The sequence below is a fragment of the Oncorhynchus tshawytscha genome, unplaced genomic scaffold, assembly GCF_018296145.1.
Source record: "Oncorhynchus tshawytscha isolate Ot180627B unplaced genomic scaffold, Otsh_v2.0 Un_contig_6012_pilon_pilon, whole genome shotgun sequence".
NCBI lineage: Eukaryota > Metazoa > Chordata > Actinopteri > Salmoniformes > Salmonidae > Oncorhynchus > Oncorhynchus tshawytscha.
In genome coordinates this window covers 20,447-40,429 of record NW_024608397.1, presented here as the reverse complement: position 1 = coordinate 40,429, position 19,983 = coordinate 20,447, and the positions used below count along the sequence as shown (strand labels likewise).

At 42.9% G+C, this 19,983-nt stretch overlaps 1 protein-coding gene across 1 annotated transcript; it reads left to right on the top strand.

The window, feature by feature from the left end:
• Positions 1-17: 17 nt before the first annotated feature.
• Positions 18-16,885, top strand: LOC121843497. The gene is made up of 4 exons (XM_042313111.1): positions 18-26; positions 212-303; positions 15,499-15,638; positions 15,795-16,885. Exons 1-4 carry the CDS (start codon positions 18-20, stop codon positions 16,352-16,354), a joined length of 801 nt encoding a protein of 266 aa, XP_042169045.1. The 3' UTR covers positions 16,355-16,885.
• The last annotated feature ends 3,098 nt before the right edge of the window (positions 16,886-19,983 follow it).

Below are 19,983 nucleotides of genomic sequence, written 5' to 3'. Positions count from 1 at the left end.
TTTTTGTCTGTTGCACCATGTGTATCGTAATTACATGTCTCATGACCTTTTTAATCTTCAATTGCTGGTTCCGTGTCAGAGACTTGAGTGCAGCCGGTATAATGGTGGGTTCGTGTATGTAGACCAGGGCTCTTCTAGTTGAGGTTGTAAGCAAGATATGGAATGTTGAGTGTGAAGGATTGCGTGTGTGATCATAATCTCGTCCACACAGCCGGCTCTCTATGTGGTAGCAATTGAGCCTGGGGACGAGGTTCATGTGATGACGGTTCAGAAGGCCACTGTCGAGAAGAGACTTCTGAGTTGGTGAGTGATGAGGGTCACAGAGGCTTGTTGTAAGGTTGAGTGCTCTTGCGTAGGCCTGTGGTTGTTGAATTTCTTTCGATACCTAATAGTGTTTTTATTGTACACAACACTAATAAATAAATAGATATGCTTTATCAGCTGGGACAACATGTCCCACTTCATGCTTAACCTGTCATGGAATGAGAGGGAAGCCTAATCTGTCTTTCAACTACTCGTATCTGAATGAGACTTAATTGTGGCAGTTAACTAAGGAGACAAATCCTAAAATGGCACTGCATGCTTTCTGTTGCTATATTACTGTTGGTGATCTGATGAAAGATTAGCTAGAATCTAGATGAGTTGAAAAGTGACTAAACTACCTTTTTTTTTAAATATTCTGATCATGGAGTTGAAACCATGAACTGATGTTATTCCTAGAAATGCTGACTATTTAACATAGTCTTAGAACAGTTCTTGAAGCTCTGTTTAGTGTCAATGTTAACATGATTTGTACTGTTTTTAATGAGAACTTCAATGACCTTAACACTCCTCTTTTTGACCCAATAAATGAAATGGGACCTGTCTGATGTTCTGTGTTTTCATTTTGTCAGGGCCTACTGCAGGGCTCTCTAACACTCTTCCTGGAGAGCTACCATCCTGTAGGTTTTCACTCTGAATCTAATCTAGCACACCCGATTCAATAATTACATGGTTGAATCAGGTTACAGGTGGAATCAGGTTAGATACAACAGGGGTTGGCTTGAGTAGCCTGGATAGAGAGATGTAAGGTACCCAAAAATGTTTTGCCTTATTTCTGAACACTAGAGGGTGCTCAAACAGCAGTTAAATCTGATCCACTGGCCATCACAAGTGACATTATTACTTAAGGTCATTTGTGATGATGGGGTATTATTTAAATATGTCGTTATGGTGCATATAATACAACACACCTGTGTGTTCTTGTAGATTGCTTGTGGTCAGAATGGTTTGTTGTGAATGTTCACCAATGACTGAATAAAAGGAAATGTTTGCTTGGAATATTTTGAGATCCTGATCGTTACTGCCCATTTGCTCAATCCCGTCATAATTCTGTGTCAAACCACTGTCCAAACCATTAACAGGCAGGTAGCCTGGCGGTTATGAGCATTGGGGCAGTATTTGAGAGGTCGCTGGTTTGAATCCCTGAGCAGACTAGGTGAAAAATCTGCCGAGGTGCACTTGAGCAAGGCACTTAACCCTAGTTGCTCTGGATAAGAGTGTCTGCTACGTGACTGAAATGTGAAACTATTCTGTAATTAATTGGAAAATATTGAATTCATGCACCTGTCTATATTTTACTGTATTGTATATCCAGGTAGCTTGGTCAGCATCTATAGATCAGATGAAAACAGCTCTGGTCTCTGGAGAATACAGTATAGATGCAGCTATACTGTAGTGACCTTAAGCCAACACCAAGAGACCTGGAGGTTCAGACCTCTTGGTGTATCAGTTGTTGAGTTGACAGTCGCTGGACCTGGTTTGAGTCCCAGTCGCGGCTACTCCTCAAATTCACTATGATACAATGTATGAGGACACGTTTTATTTTTCTTCTAAATGCCAACGCCTGTGCTCACACAGGGCCGAACAGACACTCCGTCAGAGACGACTGAGAGATAGATTGTGGATCATATCATTCATTGTATGTGGTGTGATAGGAGTTTGTTTGTGGTACTATATTTACAGGCCCTGCGATAGACTAGTGTCCTGTCCAGGGGGTGTACTTGTACAACAAGCTGCCACGCTACCGAAACAGATTGCCTTCGGACCCGAGAGTGCTTCTGGCTCGTATAAGCCAAGGCTCCTGACTTCCTGTATTTACAAAATGTAAATAAACTACATAGCTGCTCCTTTAGTACCATAATGTAATTGATGATTTACTCATCAGTTTCACATTGTGGCTCATCAATGTGTATTTAACCTTCATGGTCACACCAGGAAGTGTCAGTATTGTCGTCTCGACGAATGCCTAAAGTAGACGTATCAGCAAGAAGGGCCGGTCGTGACTTGGTGGCCATGGAGACACAGTGACTTTGCATGGGTCTTATATGGACCATGCCTATTCCTCCTCGGATGTTAACATCTCAAGGACCCTTGGTTTAAGTCTGGCTTAACTCTGACTCAGACCGCTGGGTCACGAGTCATGACTAGTGGCCAGGGGCACAGGGGTTGTATTCATTTGGACACAATATGGCAAATTGTTTTTCAACAGAAAACAAAAATAAGCGGTTCTTCCCTGTTTAACATTTTATTTATTTTGGTGCCTAATGAACAACCAGGGAGAGCATTTAAGCTTTTGGTGATATTGTCATCACTGATACGAGGTGAAAAATCTATGTGCCCATGAGCAAGGCACTTAACCCTAATTGCTCTGGATAAGAGTGCCTATTAAATGACAATTGTAAATGCACTGTATTAAATGAATCACGATTTCTTGTTAGTCAGAAAAAGTGGCTGTAGTTCTCCAGTGTACCACTGTGGGGCGCAGCTGTGCAGTGGTGACTGTGTAGTTAAGGGATGGTAATAGGGTGAGACTTGCCCCCCTCCAAACAGTGGAATGTAAACAGAATTGTCTCTTGAAGCCCTAATTTTATTTTTATTTCAAACCTGGACGACACTGGGCCAATTGAGCGCAGCCCTATGGGACTCTCAATCATGGGGGTTGTGATACAGCCTGGATTTGAACCAGGGTGTCTGTAGTGACGCCTCTAGCACTGAGACGTAGTTCTTTAGACCACTGCTCCACTCGGGAGCCTGAATGCTCCTTCAACAATTTTAATAGCAGAGCAATGCTTTTGAATCAGCAGAAATGAAAAGACAGACATTTTCCTTATTTGAGACTTCTTATTATCTTCCTGCTTTCTATGAAGGCCATCTGGCTGCAGACTAAAGGACTAGCGCTCTCTCTGATGTTCTGGTTGAAATAGGACATCTCACACACATCAATGCCCTCAATCCAAAACACAGGGCTCCAAGCAGTCTTTTTCAGTGATAGTATACAGGTGAAAATGGCTAGACAGATTGCTGTGTAGGCAGAATGCTCAAATACACATTCAATATCTGTGTCAAAAAATCCAATAGTTTAATAGTTCGATTTTTTTATTTTATTTACTCAACATTTCTTATCTTATCCTCTGTGACATCAGAACAGACAAACTTGGAAAGAGCTATTAGAGGAGCAGACAGTTATCTGAGGCACCTCTTACACGCTCCAGATTAACTTTGTGAAGAGGGGAACAAAAAAAAGAGATTTGTTTGAGCGAGAGAGATTTTATGTGTGTGTGTTATCTATCTGTGTCTAGGGTTCTCTAACCCGACTCGGCAGTACAGTTCCCCTGTCCACATCTTACAACGCTATCGAGGACCGACAGACACACACCACCACAATATATGAACTGTAATATAACAAACAAGCCACTTCACAGAGGTCAAAGATGGTGGGTCACATTGAGGACAGGTGATATAGTGATGACATGGAGGGTTCATGTCCACGTTCGGGATTAGCCGGTTGTTGATGTCTTAGTTTAAACAGGTGACCCGTGCTCTGAAGGTTTACGTTGTCTGACAATCATAGGGTTTGTGAGAGAGGGATTTTATTGGTGCTCACACTTTGTTACAGAATTGTCCTTGACAACGCGTTCATTTGAAACTCTATTGAGAAGAAGCAAGGGCCCAAATCACTTTACCCTTCATGTACATGTCTACCTCATACCCCTGCACATTGATCTGGTACTGGTCCCCAAATCACTTTACCCTTCATGTACATGTCTACCTCATACCCCTGCACATTGATCTGGTACTCGCTGTATATAGCTATTACCCCTGCACATTGATCTGGTACTCCCTGTATATAGCTATTACCCCTGCACATTGATCTGGTACTCTCTGTAAATAGCTATTACCCTGCACATTGATCTGGTACTCTCTGTATATAGCTATTACCCTGCACATTGATCTGGTACTCTCTGTATATAGCTATTACCCTGCACATTGATCTGGTACTCTCTGTATATAGCTATTACCCCTGCACATTGATCTGGTACTCCTGTATATAGCTATTACCCCTGCACATTGATCTGGTACTCCTGTATATAGCTATTACCCCTGCACATTGATCTGGTACTCTCTGTATATAGCTATTACCCCTGCACATTGATCTGGTACTCCCTGTATATAGCTATTACCCCTGCACATTGATCTGGTACTCCCTGTATATAGCTATTACCCCTGCACATTGATCTGGTACTCCCTGTATATAGCTATTACCCCTGCACATTGATCTGGTACACCCTGTATATAGCTATTACCCCTGCACATTGATCTGGTACTCCCTGTATATAGCTATTACCCTGCACATTGATCTGGTACTGGTACTCTCTGTATATAGCTATTACCCTGCACATTGATCTGGTACTCTCTGTATATAGCTATTACCCTGCACATTGATCTGGTACTGGTACTTTCTGTATATAGCTATTACCCTGCACATTGATCTGGTACTGGTACTCTCTGTATATAGCTATTACCCTGCACATTGATCTGGTACTGGTACTCTCTGTATATAGCTATTACCCTGCACATTGATCTGGTACTGGTACTCTCTGTATATAGCTATTACCCTGCACATTGATCTGGTACTGGTACTCTCTGTATATAGCTATTACCCCTGCACATTGATCTGGTACTCTCTGTATATAGCGATTACCCTGCACATTGATCTGGTACTCTCTGTATATAGCGATTACCCTGCACATTGATCTGGTACTCTCTGTATATAGCTATTACCCCTGCACATTGATCTGGTATTGGTACTCTCTGTATATAGCTATTACCCTGCACATTGATCTGGTATTGGTACTCTCTGTATATAGCTATTACCCTGCACATTGATCTGGTATTGGTACTCTCTGTATATAGCTATTACCCTGCACATTGATCTGGTATTGGTACTCTCTGTATATAGCTATTACCCTGCACATTGATCTGGTATTGGTACTCCCTGTATATAGCTATTACCCTGCACATTGATCTGGTACTCCCTGTATATAGCTATTACCCCTGCACATTGATCTGGTACTCCTGTATATAGCTATTACCCCTGCACATTGATCTGGTACTGGTACTTTCTGTATATAGCTATTACCCTGCACATTGATCTGGTACTGGTACTCTCTGTATATAGCTATTACCCTGCACATTGATCTGGTACTCTCTGTATATAGCTATTACCCTGCACATTGATCTGGTACTGGTACTTTCTGTATATAGCTATTACCCTGCACATTGATCTGTACTGGTACTCTCTGTATATAGCTATTACCCTGCACATTGATCTGGTACTGGTACTCTCTGTATATAGCTATTACCCCTGCACATTGATCTGGTACTCTCTGTATATAGCGATTACCCTGCACATTGATCTGGTACTCTCTGTATATAGCGATTACCCTGCACATTGATCTGGTACTCTCTGTATGTATCTATTACCCTGCACATTGATCTGGTACTCTCTGTATATAGCTATTACCCCTGCACATTGATCTGGTATTGGTACTCTCTGTATATAGCTATTACCCTGCACATTGATCTGGTATTGGTACTCTCTGTATATAGCTATTACCCTGCACATTGATCTGGTATTGGTACTCTCTGTATATAGCTATTACCCTGCACATTGATCTGGTATTGGTACTCTCTGTATATAGCTATTACCCTGCACATTGATCTGGTATTGGTACTCCCTGTATATAGCTATTACCCCTGCACATTGATCTGGTACTCCTGTATATAGCTATTACCCCTGCACATTGATCTGGTACTCCCTGTATATAGCTATTACCCTGCACATTGATCTGGTACTGGTACTTTCTGTATATAGCTATTACCCTGCACATTGATCTGGTACTGGTACTCTCTGTATATAGCTATTACCCTGCACATTGATCTGGTACTCTCTGTATATAGCTATTACCCTGCACATTGATCTGGTACTGGTACTTTCTGTATATAGCTATTACCCTGCACATTGATCTGGTACTGGTACTCTCTGTATATAGCTATTACCCTGCACATTGATCTGGTACTGGTACTCTCTGTATATAGCTATTACCCCTGCACATTGATCTGGTACTCTCTGTATATAGCGATTACCCTGCACATTGATCTGGTACTCTCTGTATATAGCGATTACCCTGCACATTGATCTGGTACTCTCTGTATGTATCTATTACCCTGCACATTGATCTGGTACTCTCTGTATATAGCTATTACCCCTGCACATTGATCTGGTATTGGTACTCTCTGTATATAGCTATTACCCTGCACATTGATCTGGTATTGGTACTCTCTGTATATAGCTATTACCCTGCACATTGATCTGGTATTGGTACTCTCTGTATATAGCTATTACCCTGCACATTGATCTGGTATTGGTACTCTCTGTATATAGCTATTACCCTGCACATTGATCTGGTATTGGTACTCCCTGTATATAGCTATTACCCCTGCACATTGATCTGGTACTCCCTGTATATAGCTATTACCCCTGCACATTGATCTGGTACTCTCTGTATATAGCTATTACCCTGCACATTGATCTGGTACTCTCTGTATATAGCTATTACCCTGCACATTGATCTGGTACTGGTACTCTCTGTATATAGCTATTACCCTGCACATTGATCTGGTACTCTCTGTATATAGCTATTACCCTGCACATTGATCTGGTACTGGTACTTTCTGTATATAGCTATTACCCTGCACATTGATCTGGTACTCCCTGTATATAGCTATTACCCCTGCACATTGATCTGGTACTCTCTGTATATAGCTATTACCCTGCACATTGATCTGGTACTGGTACTCTCTGTATATAGCTATTACCCCTGCACATTGATCTGGTACTCTCTGTATATAGCGATTACCCTGCACATTGATCTGGTACTCTCTGTATATAGCGATTACCCTGCACATTGATCTGGTACTCTCTGTATGTATCTATTACCCTGCACATTGATCTGGTACTCTCTGTATATAGCTATTACCCCTGCACATTGATCTGGTATTGGTACTCTCTGTATATAGCTATTACCCTGCACATTGATCTGGTATTGGTACTCTCTGTATATAGCTATTACCCTGCACATTGATCTGGTATTGGTACTCTCTGTATATAGCTATTACCCTGCACATTGATCTGGTATTGGTACTCTCTGTATATAGCTATTACCCTGCACATTGATCTGGTATTGGTACTCTCTGTATATAGCTATTACCCTGCACATTGATCTGGTATTGGTACTCTCTGTATATAGCTATTACCCTGCACATTGATCTGGTATTGGTACTCTCTGTATATAGCTATTACCCTGCACATTGATCTGGTACTCTCTGTATATAGCTATTACCCCTGCACATTGATCTGGTATTGGTACTCTCTGTATATAGCTATTACCCTGCACATTGATCTGGTACTGGTACTCTCTGTATGTATCTATTACCCTGCACATTGATCTGGTACTCCCTGTATATAGCTATTACCCTGCACAGTGATCTGGTACTCCCTGTATATAGCTATTACCCCTGCACAGTGATCTGGTACTCCCTGTATATAGCTATTACCCCTGCACATTGATCTGGTACTGGTACTCTGTATATAGCTATTACCCTGCACATTGATCTGGTACTCCTGTATATAGCTATTACCCCTGCACATTGATCTGGTACTCCCTGTATATAGCTATTACCCCTGCACATTGATCTGGTACTCCTGTATATAGCTATTACCCCTGCACATTGATCTGGTACTCCCTGTATATAGCTATTACCCCTGCACATTGATCTGGTACTGGTACTCTCTGTATATAGCTATTACCCTGCACATTGATCTGGTACTCCCTGTATATAGCTATTACCCCTGCACATTGATCTGGTACTCCCTGTATATAGCTATTACCCCTGCACATTGATCTGGTACTGGTACTCTCTGTATGTATCTATTACCCTGCACATTGATCTGGTACTCCCTGTATATAGCTATTACCCTGCACAGTGATCTGGTACTCCCTGTATATAGCTATTACCCCTGCACATTGATCTGGTACTGGTACTCTCTGTATATAGCTATTACCCTGCACATTGATCTGGTACTCCCTGTATATAGCTATTACCCCTGCACATTGATCTGGTACTCCTGTATATAGCTATTACCCCTGCACATTGATCTGGTACTCCTGTATATAGCTATTACCCCTGCACATTGATCTGGTACTCCTGTATATAGCTATTACCCCTGCACATTGATCTGGTACTGGTACTCTCTGTATATAGCTATTACCCTGCACATTGATCTGGTACTCCCTGTATATAGCTATTACCCCTGCACATTGATCTGGTACTCCCTGTATATAGCTATTACCCCTGCACATTGATCTGGTACTCTCTGTATATAGCTATTACCCTGCACATTGATCTGGTACTCTCTGTATATAGCTATTACCCTGCACATTGATCTGGTACTGGTACTCTCTGTATGTATCTATTACCCTGCACATTGATCTGGTACTCTCTGTATATAGCTATTACCCCTGCACATTGATCTGGTATTGGTACTCTCTGTATATAGCTATTACCCTGCACATTGATCTGGTATTGGTACTCTCTGTATATAGCTATTACCCTGCACATTGATCTGGTATTGGTACTCTCTGTATATAGCTATTACCCTGCACATTGATCTGGTATTGGTACTCTCTGTATATAGCTATTACCCTGCACATTGATCTGGTATTGGTACTCCCTGTATATAGCTATTACCCCTGCACATTGATCTGGTACTCCCTGTATATAGCTATTACCCCTGCACATTGATCTGGTACTCCCTGTATATAGCTATTACCCCTGCACATTGATCTGGTACTGGTACTTTCTGTATATAGCTATTACCCTGCACATTGATCTGGTACTGGTACTCTCTGTATATAGCTATTACCCTGCACATTGATCTGGTACTCTCTGTATATAGCTATTACCCTGCACATTGATCTGGTACTGGTACTTTCTGTATATAGCTATTACCCTGCACATTGATCTGGTACTGGTACTCTCTGTATATAGCTATTACCCTGCACATTGATCTGGTACTGGTACTCTCTGTATATAGCTATTACCCTGCACATTGATCTGGTACTGGTACTCTCTGTATATAGCTATTACCCCTGCACATTGATCTGGTACTCTCTGTATATAGCGATTACCCTGCACATTGATCTGGTACTCTCTGTATATAGCGATTACCCTGCACATTGATCTGGTACTCTCTGTATGTATCTATTACCCTGCACATTGATCTGGTACTCTCTGTATATAGCTATTACCCCTGCACATTGATCTGGTATTGGTACTCTCTGTATATAGCTATTACCCTGCACATTGATCTGGTATTGGTACTCTCTGTATATAGCTATTACCCTGCACATTGATCTGGTATTGGTACTCTCTGTATATAGCTATTACCCTGCACATTGATCTGGTATTGGTACTCTCTGTATATAGCTATTACCCTGCACATTGATCTGGTATTGGTACTCTCTGTATATAGCTATTACCCTGCACATTGATCTGGTATTGGTACTCTCTGTATATAGCTATTACCCTGCACATTGATCTGGTATTGGTACTCTCTGTATATAGCTATTACCCTGCACATTGATCTGGTACTCTCTGTATATAGCTATTACCCCTGCACATTGATCTGGTATTGGTACTCTCTGTATATAGCTATTACCCTGCACATTGATCTGGTACTGGTACTCTCTGTATGTATCTATTACCCTGCACATTGATCTGGTACTCCCTGTATATAGCTATTACCCTGCACAGTGATCTGGTACTCCCTGTATATAGCTATTACCCCTGCACATTGATCTGGTACTGGTACTCTGTATATAGCTATTACCCTGCACATTGATCTGGTACTCCCTGTATATAGCTATTACCCCTGCACATTGATCTGGTACTCCCTGTATATAGCTATTACCCCTGCACATTGATCTGGTACTCCCTGTATATAGCTATTACCCCTGCACATTGATCTGGTACTCCCTGTATATAGCTATTACCCCTGCACATTGATCTGGTACTGGTACTCTCTGTATATAGCTATTACCCTGCACATTGATCTGGTACTCCCTGTATATAGCTATTACCCCTGCACATTGATCTGGTACTCTCTGTATATAGCTATTACCCCTGCACATTGATCTGGTACTGGTACTCTCTGTATATCTATTACCCTGCACATTGATCTGGTACTCCCTGTATATAGCTATTACCCTGCACAGTGATCTGGTACTCCCTGTATATAGCTATTACCCCTGCACATTGATCTGGTACTGGTACTCTCTGTATATAGCTATTACCCTGCACATTGATCTGGTACTCCTGTATATAGCTATTACCCCTGCACATTGATCTGGTACTCCCTGTATATAGCTATTACCCCTGCACATTGATCTGGTACTCCTGTATATAGCTATTACCCCTGCACATTGATCTGGTACTCCCTGTATATAGCTATTACCCCTGCACATTGATCTGGTACTGGTACTCTCTGTATATAGCTATTACCCTGCACATTGATCTGGTACTCCCTGTATATAGCTATTACCCCTGCACATTGATCTGGTACTCCCTGTATATAGCTATTACCCCTGCACATTGATCTGGTACTCTCTGTATGTATCTATTACCCTGCACATTGATCTGGTACTCTCTGTATATAGCTATTACCCTGCACATTGATCTGGTACTCTCTGTATATAGCTATTACCCTGCACATTGATCTGGTACTCTCTGTATATAGCTATTACCCTGCACATTGATCTGGTACTGGTACTCTCTGTATGTATCTATTACCCTGCACATTGATCTGGTACTCCCTGTATATAGCTATTACCCTGCACATTGATCTGGTACTCCCTGTATATAGCTATTACCCTGCACATTGATCTGGTACTCCCTGTATATAGCTATTACCCTGCACATTGATCTGGTACTCTCTGTATATAGCTATTACCCTGCACATTGATCTGGTACTCTCTGTATATAGCTATTACCCCTGCACATTGATCTGGTACTGGTACTCTCTGTATGTATCTATTACCCTGCACATTGATCTGGTACTCTCTGTATATAGCTATTACCCTGCACATTGATCTGGTACTCTCTGTATATAGCTATTACCCTGCACATTGATCTGGTACTCTCTGTATATAGCTATTACCCTGCACATTGATCTGGTACTGGTACTCTCTGTATGTATCTATTACCCTGCACATTGATCTGGTACTCTCTGTATATAGCTATTACCCTGCACATTGATCTGGTACTCTCTGTATATAGCGATTACCCTGCACATTGATCTGGTACTCTCTGTATGTATCTATTACCCTGCACATTGATCTGGTACTCTCTGTATATAGCTATTACCCTGCACATTGATCTGGTACTCTCTGTATGTATCTATTACCCTGCACATTGATCTGGTACTCTCTGTATATAGCTATTACCCTGCACATTGATCTGGTACTCTCTGTATGTATCTATTACCCTGCACATTGATCTGGTACTCTCTGTATATAGCTATTACCCCTGCACATTGATCTGGTATTGGTACTCTCTGTATATAGCTATTACCCTGCACATTGATCTGGTATTGGTACTCTCTGTATATAGCTATTACCCTGCACATTGATCTGGTATTGGTACTCTCTGTATATAGCTATTACCCTGCACATTGATCTGGTATTGGTACTCTCTGTATATAGCTATTACCCTGCACATTGATCTGGTATTGGTACTCTCTGTATATAGCTATTACCCTGCACATTGATCTGGTATTGGTACTCTCTGTATATAGCTATTACCCTGCACATTGATCTGGTACTCTCTGTATATAGCTATTACCCCTGCACATTGATCTGGTACTCCCTGTATATAGCTATTACCCCTGCACATTGATCTGGTACTCCCTGTATATAGCTATTACCCCTGCACATTGATCTGGTACTGGTACTCTCTGTATATAGCTATTACCCTGCACATTGATCTGGTACTCCCTGTATATAGCGATTAACCTGCACATTGATCTGGTACTCTCTGTATATAGCGATTAACCTGCACATTGATCTGGTACTCTCTGTATGTATCTATTACCCTGCACATTGATCTGGTACTCTCTGTATATAGCTATTACCCCTGCACATTGATCTGGTATTGGTACTCTCTGTATATAGCTATTACCCTGCACATTGATCTGGTATTGGTACTCTCTGTATATAGCTATTACCCTGCACATTGATCTGGTATTGGTACTCTCTGTATATAGCTATTACCCTGCACATTGATCTGGTATTGGTACTCTCTGTATATAGCTATTACCCTGCACATTGATCTGGTATTGGTACTCTCTGTATATAGCTATTACCCTGCACATTGATCTGGTACTCTCTGTATATAGCTATTACCCCTGCACATTGATCTGGTATTGGTACTCTCTGTATATAGCTATTACCCTGCACATTGATCTGGTATTGGTACTCTCTGTATGTATCTATTACCCTGCACATTGATCTGGTACTCTCTGTATGTATCTATTACCCTGCACATTGATCTGGTACTCTCTGTATGTATCTATTACCCTGCACATTGATCTGGTACTCTCTGTATGTATCTATTACCCTGCACATTGATCTGGTACTCTCTGTATGTATCTATTACCCTGCACATTGATCTGGTACTCTCTGTATGTATCTATTACCCTGCACATTGATCTGGTACTCTCTGTATGTATCTATTACCCTGCACATTGATCTGGTACTCTCTGTATGTATCTATTACCCCTGCACATTGATCTGGTACTCTCTGTATGTATCTATTACCCCTGCACATTGATCTGGTACTCTCTGTATGTATCTATTACCCTGCACATTGATCTGGTACTCTCTGTATATAGCTATTACCCTGCACATTGATCTGGTACTCTCTGTATATAGCTATTACCCTGCACATTGATCTGGTACTCTCTGTATATAGCTATTACCCTGCACATTGATCTGGTACTGGTACTCTCTGTATGTATCTATTACCCTGCACATTAATCTGGTACTGGTACTCTCTGTATGTATCTATTACCCTGCACATTGATCTGGTACTCTCTGTATGTATCTATTACCCTGCACATTGATCTGGTACTCTCTGTATGTATCTATTACCCTGCACATTGATCTGGTACTCTCTGTATGTATCTATTACCCTGCACATTGATCTGGTACTCTCTGTATGTATCTATTACCCTGCACATTGATCTGGTACTCTCTGTATGTATCTATTACCCTGCACATTGATCTGGTACTCTCTGTATGTATCTATTACCCTGCACATTGATCTGGTACTCTCTGTATGTATCTATTACCCTGCACATTGATCTGGTACTCTCTGTATGTATCTATTACCCTGCACATTGATCTGGTACTCTCTGTATGTATCTATTACCCTGCACATTGATCTGGTACTCTCTGTATGTATCTCCATTATTCTATATTGTCTTCCTTATGTTTCTATTTTTATTTTGTTTTATTTCTTTATCGTTGGGAAAAGCTCATATGTAAACATTTTATGGTAAATACCTGTTGTTTTTGGCACATATGACAAATTATTCAAATCCCAATTTTGAGATTCTAATCTATTATTGAAATTGTCTGCAAGTGATTTAGAACATAACTTGAGAGCATGCTTGCTAAGGTTAGCTAGAGCCAGCCAGAGAATGAACATCAGTCTTACAGAGCTCCCTGTCGGGTCACTATAACAAGGGACTGGCCTCGAATCTACACAGTTGAACACAATTGTCAACGTTTATGCTCGGAACCTGTGATCATCATATTTATCATACCAGGAGGTGGTGTCACAGAGGACTTGAGTCAGTCAAGAGTACAGTAAGATAACCGGCAGAGGACTCGTAGTGAGTCAGTCAGAGTACAGTAAGAACCGGCAGAGGACTCGTAGTGAGTCAGTCAGAGTACAGTAAGATAACCGTCACAGAGGACTCGTAGTGAGTCAGTCAGAGTACAGTAAGATAACCGTCACAGAGGACTCGTAGTGAGTCAATCAGAGTACAGTAAGAACCGGCAGAGGACTCGTAGTGAGTCAATCAGAGTACAGTAAGATAACCGTCACAGAGGACTCGTAGTGAGTCAGTCAGAGTACAGTAAGATAACCGGCAGAGGACTCGTAGTGAGTCAGTCAGAGTACAGTAAGATAACCGTCACAGAGGACTCGTAGTGAGTCAGTCAGAGTACAGTAAGAACCGGCAGAGGACTCGTAGTGAGTCAGTCAGAGTACAGTAAGATAACCGGCAGAGGACTCGTAGTGAGTCAGTCAGAGTACAGTAAGATAACCGTCACAGAGGACTCGTAGTGAGTCAGTCAGAGTACAGTAAGAACCGGCAGAGGACTCGTAGTGAGTCAGTCAGAGTACAGTAAGATAACCGGCAGAGGACTCGTAGTGAGTCAGTCAGAGTACAGTAAGATAACCGGCAGAGGACTCGTAGTGAGTCAGTCAGAGTACAGTAAGATAACCGGCAGAGGACTCGTAGTGAGTCAGTCAGAGTACAGTAAGATAACCGGCAGAGGACTCGTAGTGAGTCAGTCAGAGTACAGTAAGAACCGGCAGAGGACTCGTAGTGAGTCAGTCAGAGTACAGTAAGATAACCGTCACAGAGGACTCGTAGTGAGTCAGTCAGAGTACAGTAAGATAACCGTCACAGAGGACTCGTAGTGAGTCAGTCAGAGTACAGTAAGATAAAACCTTACAGCTGGCCCACCTCCTGTATTGGCGGTGTGGCTGTTAGAGAATGCAGTACTGCGTTTGTTTGTGCTTTCTCTTATGGCTGCTGCTACTGTCCTCTCATAGACAGGGTGGCAGGGTAGCCTAGTGGTTAGAGCGTTGGACTAGTAACCGGAAGGTTGCAAGTTCCAACCCCCGAGCTGACAAGGTACAAATCTGTCGTTATGCCCCTGAACAGGCAGTTAACCGACTGTTCCTAGGCCGTCATTGAAAATAAGAATTTGTTCTTAACTGACTTGCCTAGTTAAATAAAGGTAAAATAAAATAGTGGGGCCATAGGGCCTTCTCCATTTCCCAGCCACCAACCCAGCCAGCCACCAACCCAGCCAGCCACCAACCCAGCCAGGCAGACAGATGTCACCTTCAGCCTCCTCCCCCGGCCCTCCCTCTGAGCTCTGGCAGCCTGCACCCCCAGACAGGTAACTGTCTGGGTTATTCATCTCATTTTCCTGGTCTCCTGATACCTCTCTCGACCTTTGTTCCTCAATCTTTCTCCACTATATCTCATTCTCTTTCTGTTTCTTGCTCTCTCTCACAGTTTGTTCTAGTAAATCTGGCCTTCTTCCTCTCTCTAGGTGAAAACATCCCAGCCTCTGTCCTCCATATCCAGCTGTTAGGCACCAGGACAGTTCAGGTGAATAACATCCCAGCCTCTGTCCTCCATATCCAGCTGTTAGGCACCAGGACAGTTCAGGTGAATAACATCCCAGCCTCTGTCCTCCATATCCAGCTGTTAGGCACCAGGACAGTTCAGGTGAATAACATCCCAGCCTCTGTCCTCCATATCCAGCTGTTAGGCACCAGGACAGTTCAGGAGAATAACATCCCAGCCTCTGTCCTCCATATCCAGCTGTTAGGCACCAGGACAGTTCAGGAGAATAACATCCCAGCCTCTGTCCTCCATATCCAGCTGTTAGGCACCAGGACAGTTCAGGAGAATAACATCCCAGCCTCTGTCCTCCATATCCAGCTGTTAGGCACCAGGACAGTTCAGGTGAATAACATCCCAGCCTCTGTCCTCCATATCCAGCTGTTAGGCACCAGGACAGTTCAGGAGAATAACATCCCAGCCTCCGTCCTCCATATCCAGCTGTTAGGCACCAGGACAGTTCAGGTGAATAACATCCAATGTTAAGCCGCTTTAAAGAGAACATCCTTAATCTACCAGACCTTGATTTGTGAAGTGTGCGCTTGTGCACGACCTTGTCTGTGTGCTTGTTTGTGGTTGCATGTGTCCATGCACATATCTATCCCTCTGTGTGTGCACGACCTTGTCTGTGTGCTTGTTTGTGGTTGCATGTGTCCATGCACATATCTATCCCTCTGTGTGTGCACGTAAGGGTCATGGGCAGGACACGGTACAGGAATTGACAGGCTCAGATATGGTCTTGAGGTCATCCACTGTCTCATTGCCAAGGTAACCAGGTGTCTAGTCAGGAATGTCCCTCATTTGCTGTGTTATAGTGACAACACATTTTACATGTTAATATTGACAAGTATTTCCTAATGAATCTATACCGGTAGTACTTTGTTTTGTGGTGTGGTATTGTGATGTCTGGCCATGAAACATGGTCGCTGTGACAATATGGACTGTTGTAATAACTCCCAAAACACTCTAATGCCTTTCGATTGAATGAAAGCCCCTCAATGGCAGATTTGTTTTGCATTTTTCAAACACATTAAACAGCATTTTCCTGCAATCTAGAGCCATAATCATTATGCTGAATTTGATGTAAAAATATATATTAAAATGTTTTTATGCATGTCTAAAAAATGTAAATACCTCTTGAGTACAATTTAGTAATTACTTTTCTAAAGTCTAGCAATGCTGCCAGTTGGTATGCCAGCTAAGACAGTTAGACAAGCTAACTACTCTAACTTGATTGATAGCCTGAAATTGCTTCTTGGTAGCTAGTTATGAGTTTGGGAGATTGGGAACCTATCTGGGCAAGCTAAAACCAACTTCATAATATTCCTAGGTGGCTAGTAGTAGTACTACAGAGAACCCCCAAAAATGTAACCATGGCACCTCTGTTCCTGGCTCTGGAAGGGAAGGGAATGACAGGGAAACTACAAACCAAAAACAGCCTGGTTCTTGCTCCATCCCCCAAGCGGAGTCATATTCATTAGGCACCAAATTGGGGGGAAAAACTGACAAACCAGGAGGGACTACCTAAACTGGTTCTACAGTGTGCCGCAATGAACACAATCCAACTCTCATCTCGCCTAATGCTGGGTGGCCAGGAGTAAGGCGTGGCCAGGAGTAAGGCGTGGCCAGGAGTAAGGCGTGGCCAGGAGTAAGGCGTGGCCAGGAGTAAGGCGTGGCCAGGAGTAAGGCGTGGCCAGGAGTAAGGCGTGGCCAGGAGTAAGGCGTGGCCAGGAGTAAGGCGTGGCCAGGAGTAAGGCGTGGCCAGGAGTAAGGCGTGGCCAGGAGTAAGGCGTGGCCAGGAGTAAGGCGTGGCCAGGCGTAAGGCTTGGCCAGGAGTAAGGCTTGGCTCTCTGCTTTGAGCAGATGTTTGGTAACATCACAGAATTAAGCTGGTGTTTTCATGCTCGTCTTTTCCCCGCTCCGTTGCTGCACCAAAAAAATCCCCTGAGCCTCTGCACTGGCTCCAAACAGAGCTGCGTTTTTATTTGAGAGAGCGAGGGGGGTGGGATGGGGGTGGAGAGCTTGAAAGTGCCAGCATCAAGGCTCACAGCACGCTCATTGATGTCGTATATCACGCTCTGAAATGACAAACCCCTCAACACCCCTTTGCCTCGTATCTATCACCACTACATGGCCTCTCTGCCCTGCCCCCACCGCCACTACACGGTGACAGGGCAAACACCCCTGTGTGTGTAACCCCCCCTCCCAACCATGGGCAGAATAAAGGGGGCTTCATGGTCCATGCAGACACCATCAGAACTCGCCACACTCAACCCTCCCTGCTCTGACTGGCCTGCCTGGACTGTAGCCGCTGTGTGGGCTTTAAACTGTAATCTGATTGGCTGATTCATGATTAATCCACACATTGGACAGTACTGTGTACTTTTAACATGCCAATACAGGTTCTTAGATTTTGATACATGCACTGTGCATTTATAAACATAACATGCAGTACTGTATCCATCAGAGTGGGACCAAGCTCTGTCTCTCTGCGATCCATCGGTCTTGTTCAGTGTTATTGGTTATTTGAGTCATTTCCTGGTTACGTGCCCTGTGATTGGATTACTTGTATTTATTTAACTGACTTGCCTCGTTAAATAAAGGTTAAGAACAATTTCTTATTTACAATGACTCCCTACCAAATGGCAAAAGGCCTTTTTCGTGGACGGGGTCTGGGATTATTAAATATATATATATATATTATAAATTTAGGACAAAAGTCACGACAAGAGAGACAACACTAAATAAAGAGAGACCCAAGACAACAACATAGCAAGGCAGCAACACATGACAACACAGCATGGTAGCAACACAACATGGTAGCAGCACAAAACATGGTACAAACATTATTGGGCCCAGACAACAGCACAAAGGGCAAGAAGGTAGACACAACAATACATAATGTGAAGCAGCCACAACTGTCACTAAGAGTGTCCATGATTGAGTCTTTGAATGAATTGATTGAGGTAAAACTGTCCAGTTTGAGTGTTTGTTGCAGCTCGTTCCAGTCGCTAGCTAGAGCGAACTGTAAAGAGGAGCGACCCAGGGATGGGTGTACTTTGGGGACCTTTAACAGAATGTCACTGGCAGAGCGGGGGTGTTATGTGAAGGATGAGGGCTGCAGTAGATATCTCAGATAGGGGGAGTGAGGCATGCGCCGAATACAGTGAAATGCTTACGAGCCCCTAACCAACAATGCAGTTTAAAAATACAAATAACAGTAAGAAAGGGGAGGGACCAGCTGTGAGGGGTTCAGATTACAGAGGATGAATCAGACAGATGCTGTGAGGTGAAATACCTCTGTCAGACCTATTCCATCCAAAGAATACGTGGACTAAGAACCAAAAACACTCCAGACTTAACCTTTCTGTTCATTGCACAATGGCTTTGTCCTTACATGTCCTTCGAGTATATTGGTGTGCGGGTGAGAGAGCTTGTTTAAGTGGGTGCACATATAATTGTGTCTTTCTTTAGAGAATGTATAGTGTGTATCTTATGCGTTCCACTGTATATAGCTCATTTTCTTGGTATACAGTATGAATGTTTTCAGTAGTAATATACACTGAGTGTACCAAACATTAATAACACCTTCCTATTATTGAGGTGCATCCTTTTGTCCCTCAGAACAGCCTCAATTCGTAGGGTCATGGACTCTACAAGGTGTTGAAAGCGTTCCACAGAGATGCTGGACCATGTTGACTCAAATGCTTCCCAAAGTTTTGTGAAGTTGTCTGGATGTCCTTTGGTCCACCACCCATTCTTGATACACACAGGAAACTGTTGAGCGTGGAAAAACACAGCAGCATTGCAGTTCTTGACACGTGTATAGCTAGTATCAGAGTGGGCTATTAAGATCCCAAAGAGAACTATACCACTGAGAGGGTCTTTGACTGTCTTGGTCCATGTCCAACATTATTGTGTTCAGAATGAGGAAGCTGTATAGGAAGTCCGGTATCAGCCGAAAGTACCAAAGTGGACGTCGGACAGGTGGGGACATTTTCTTTCCCTTCAACACACCACCAGTATGTCTGTGGAATCAGAAAGGTTTCCGCTGGAAGAATGAGTACACAGGCTATAGCTTACATTTCACTGAAGTGCGTTTGGTACCAGGGCCC

Coding starts and splice junctions, on each gene's coding strand:
- LOC121843497 (XM_042313111.1), top strand. Junction 304..15,498: donor GAGAAGAGACTTCTGAGTTG/GTGAGTGATGAG, acceptor GTGGGGCCATAG/GGCCTTCTCCATTTCCCAGC. Junction 15,639..15,794: donor CAGCCTGCACCCCCAGACAG/GTAACTGTCTGG, acceptor TCCTCTCTCTAG/GTGAAAACATCCCAGCCTCT.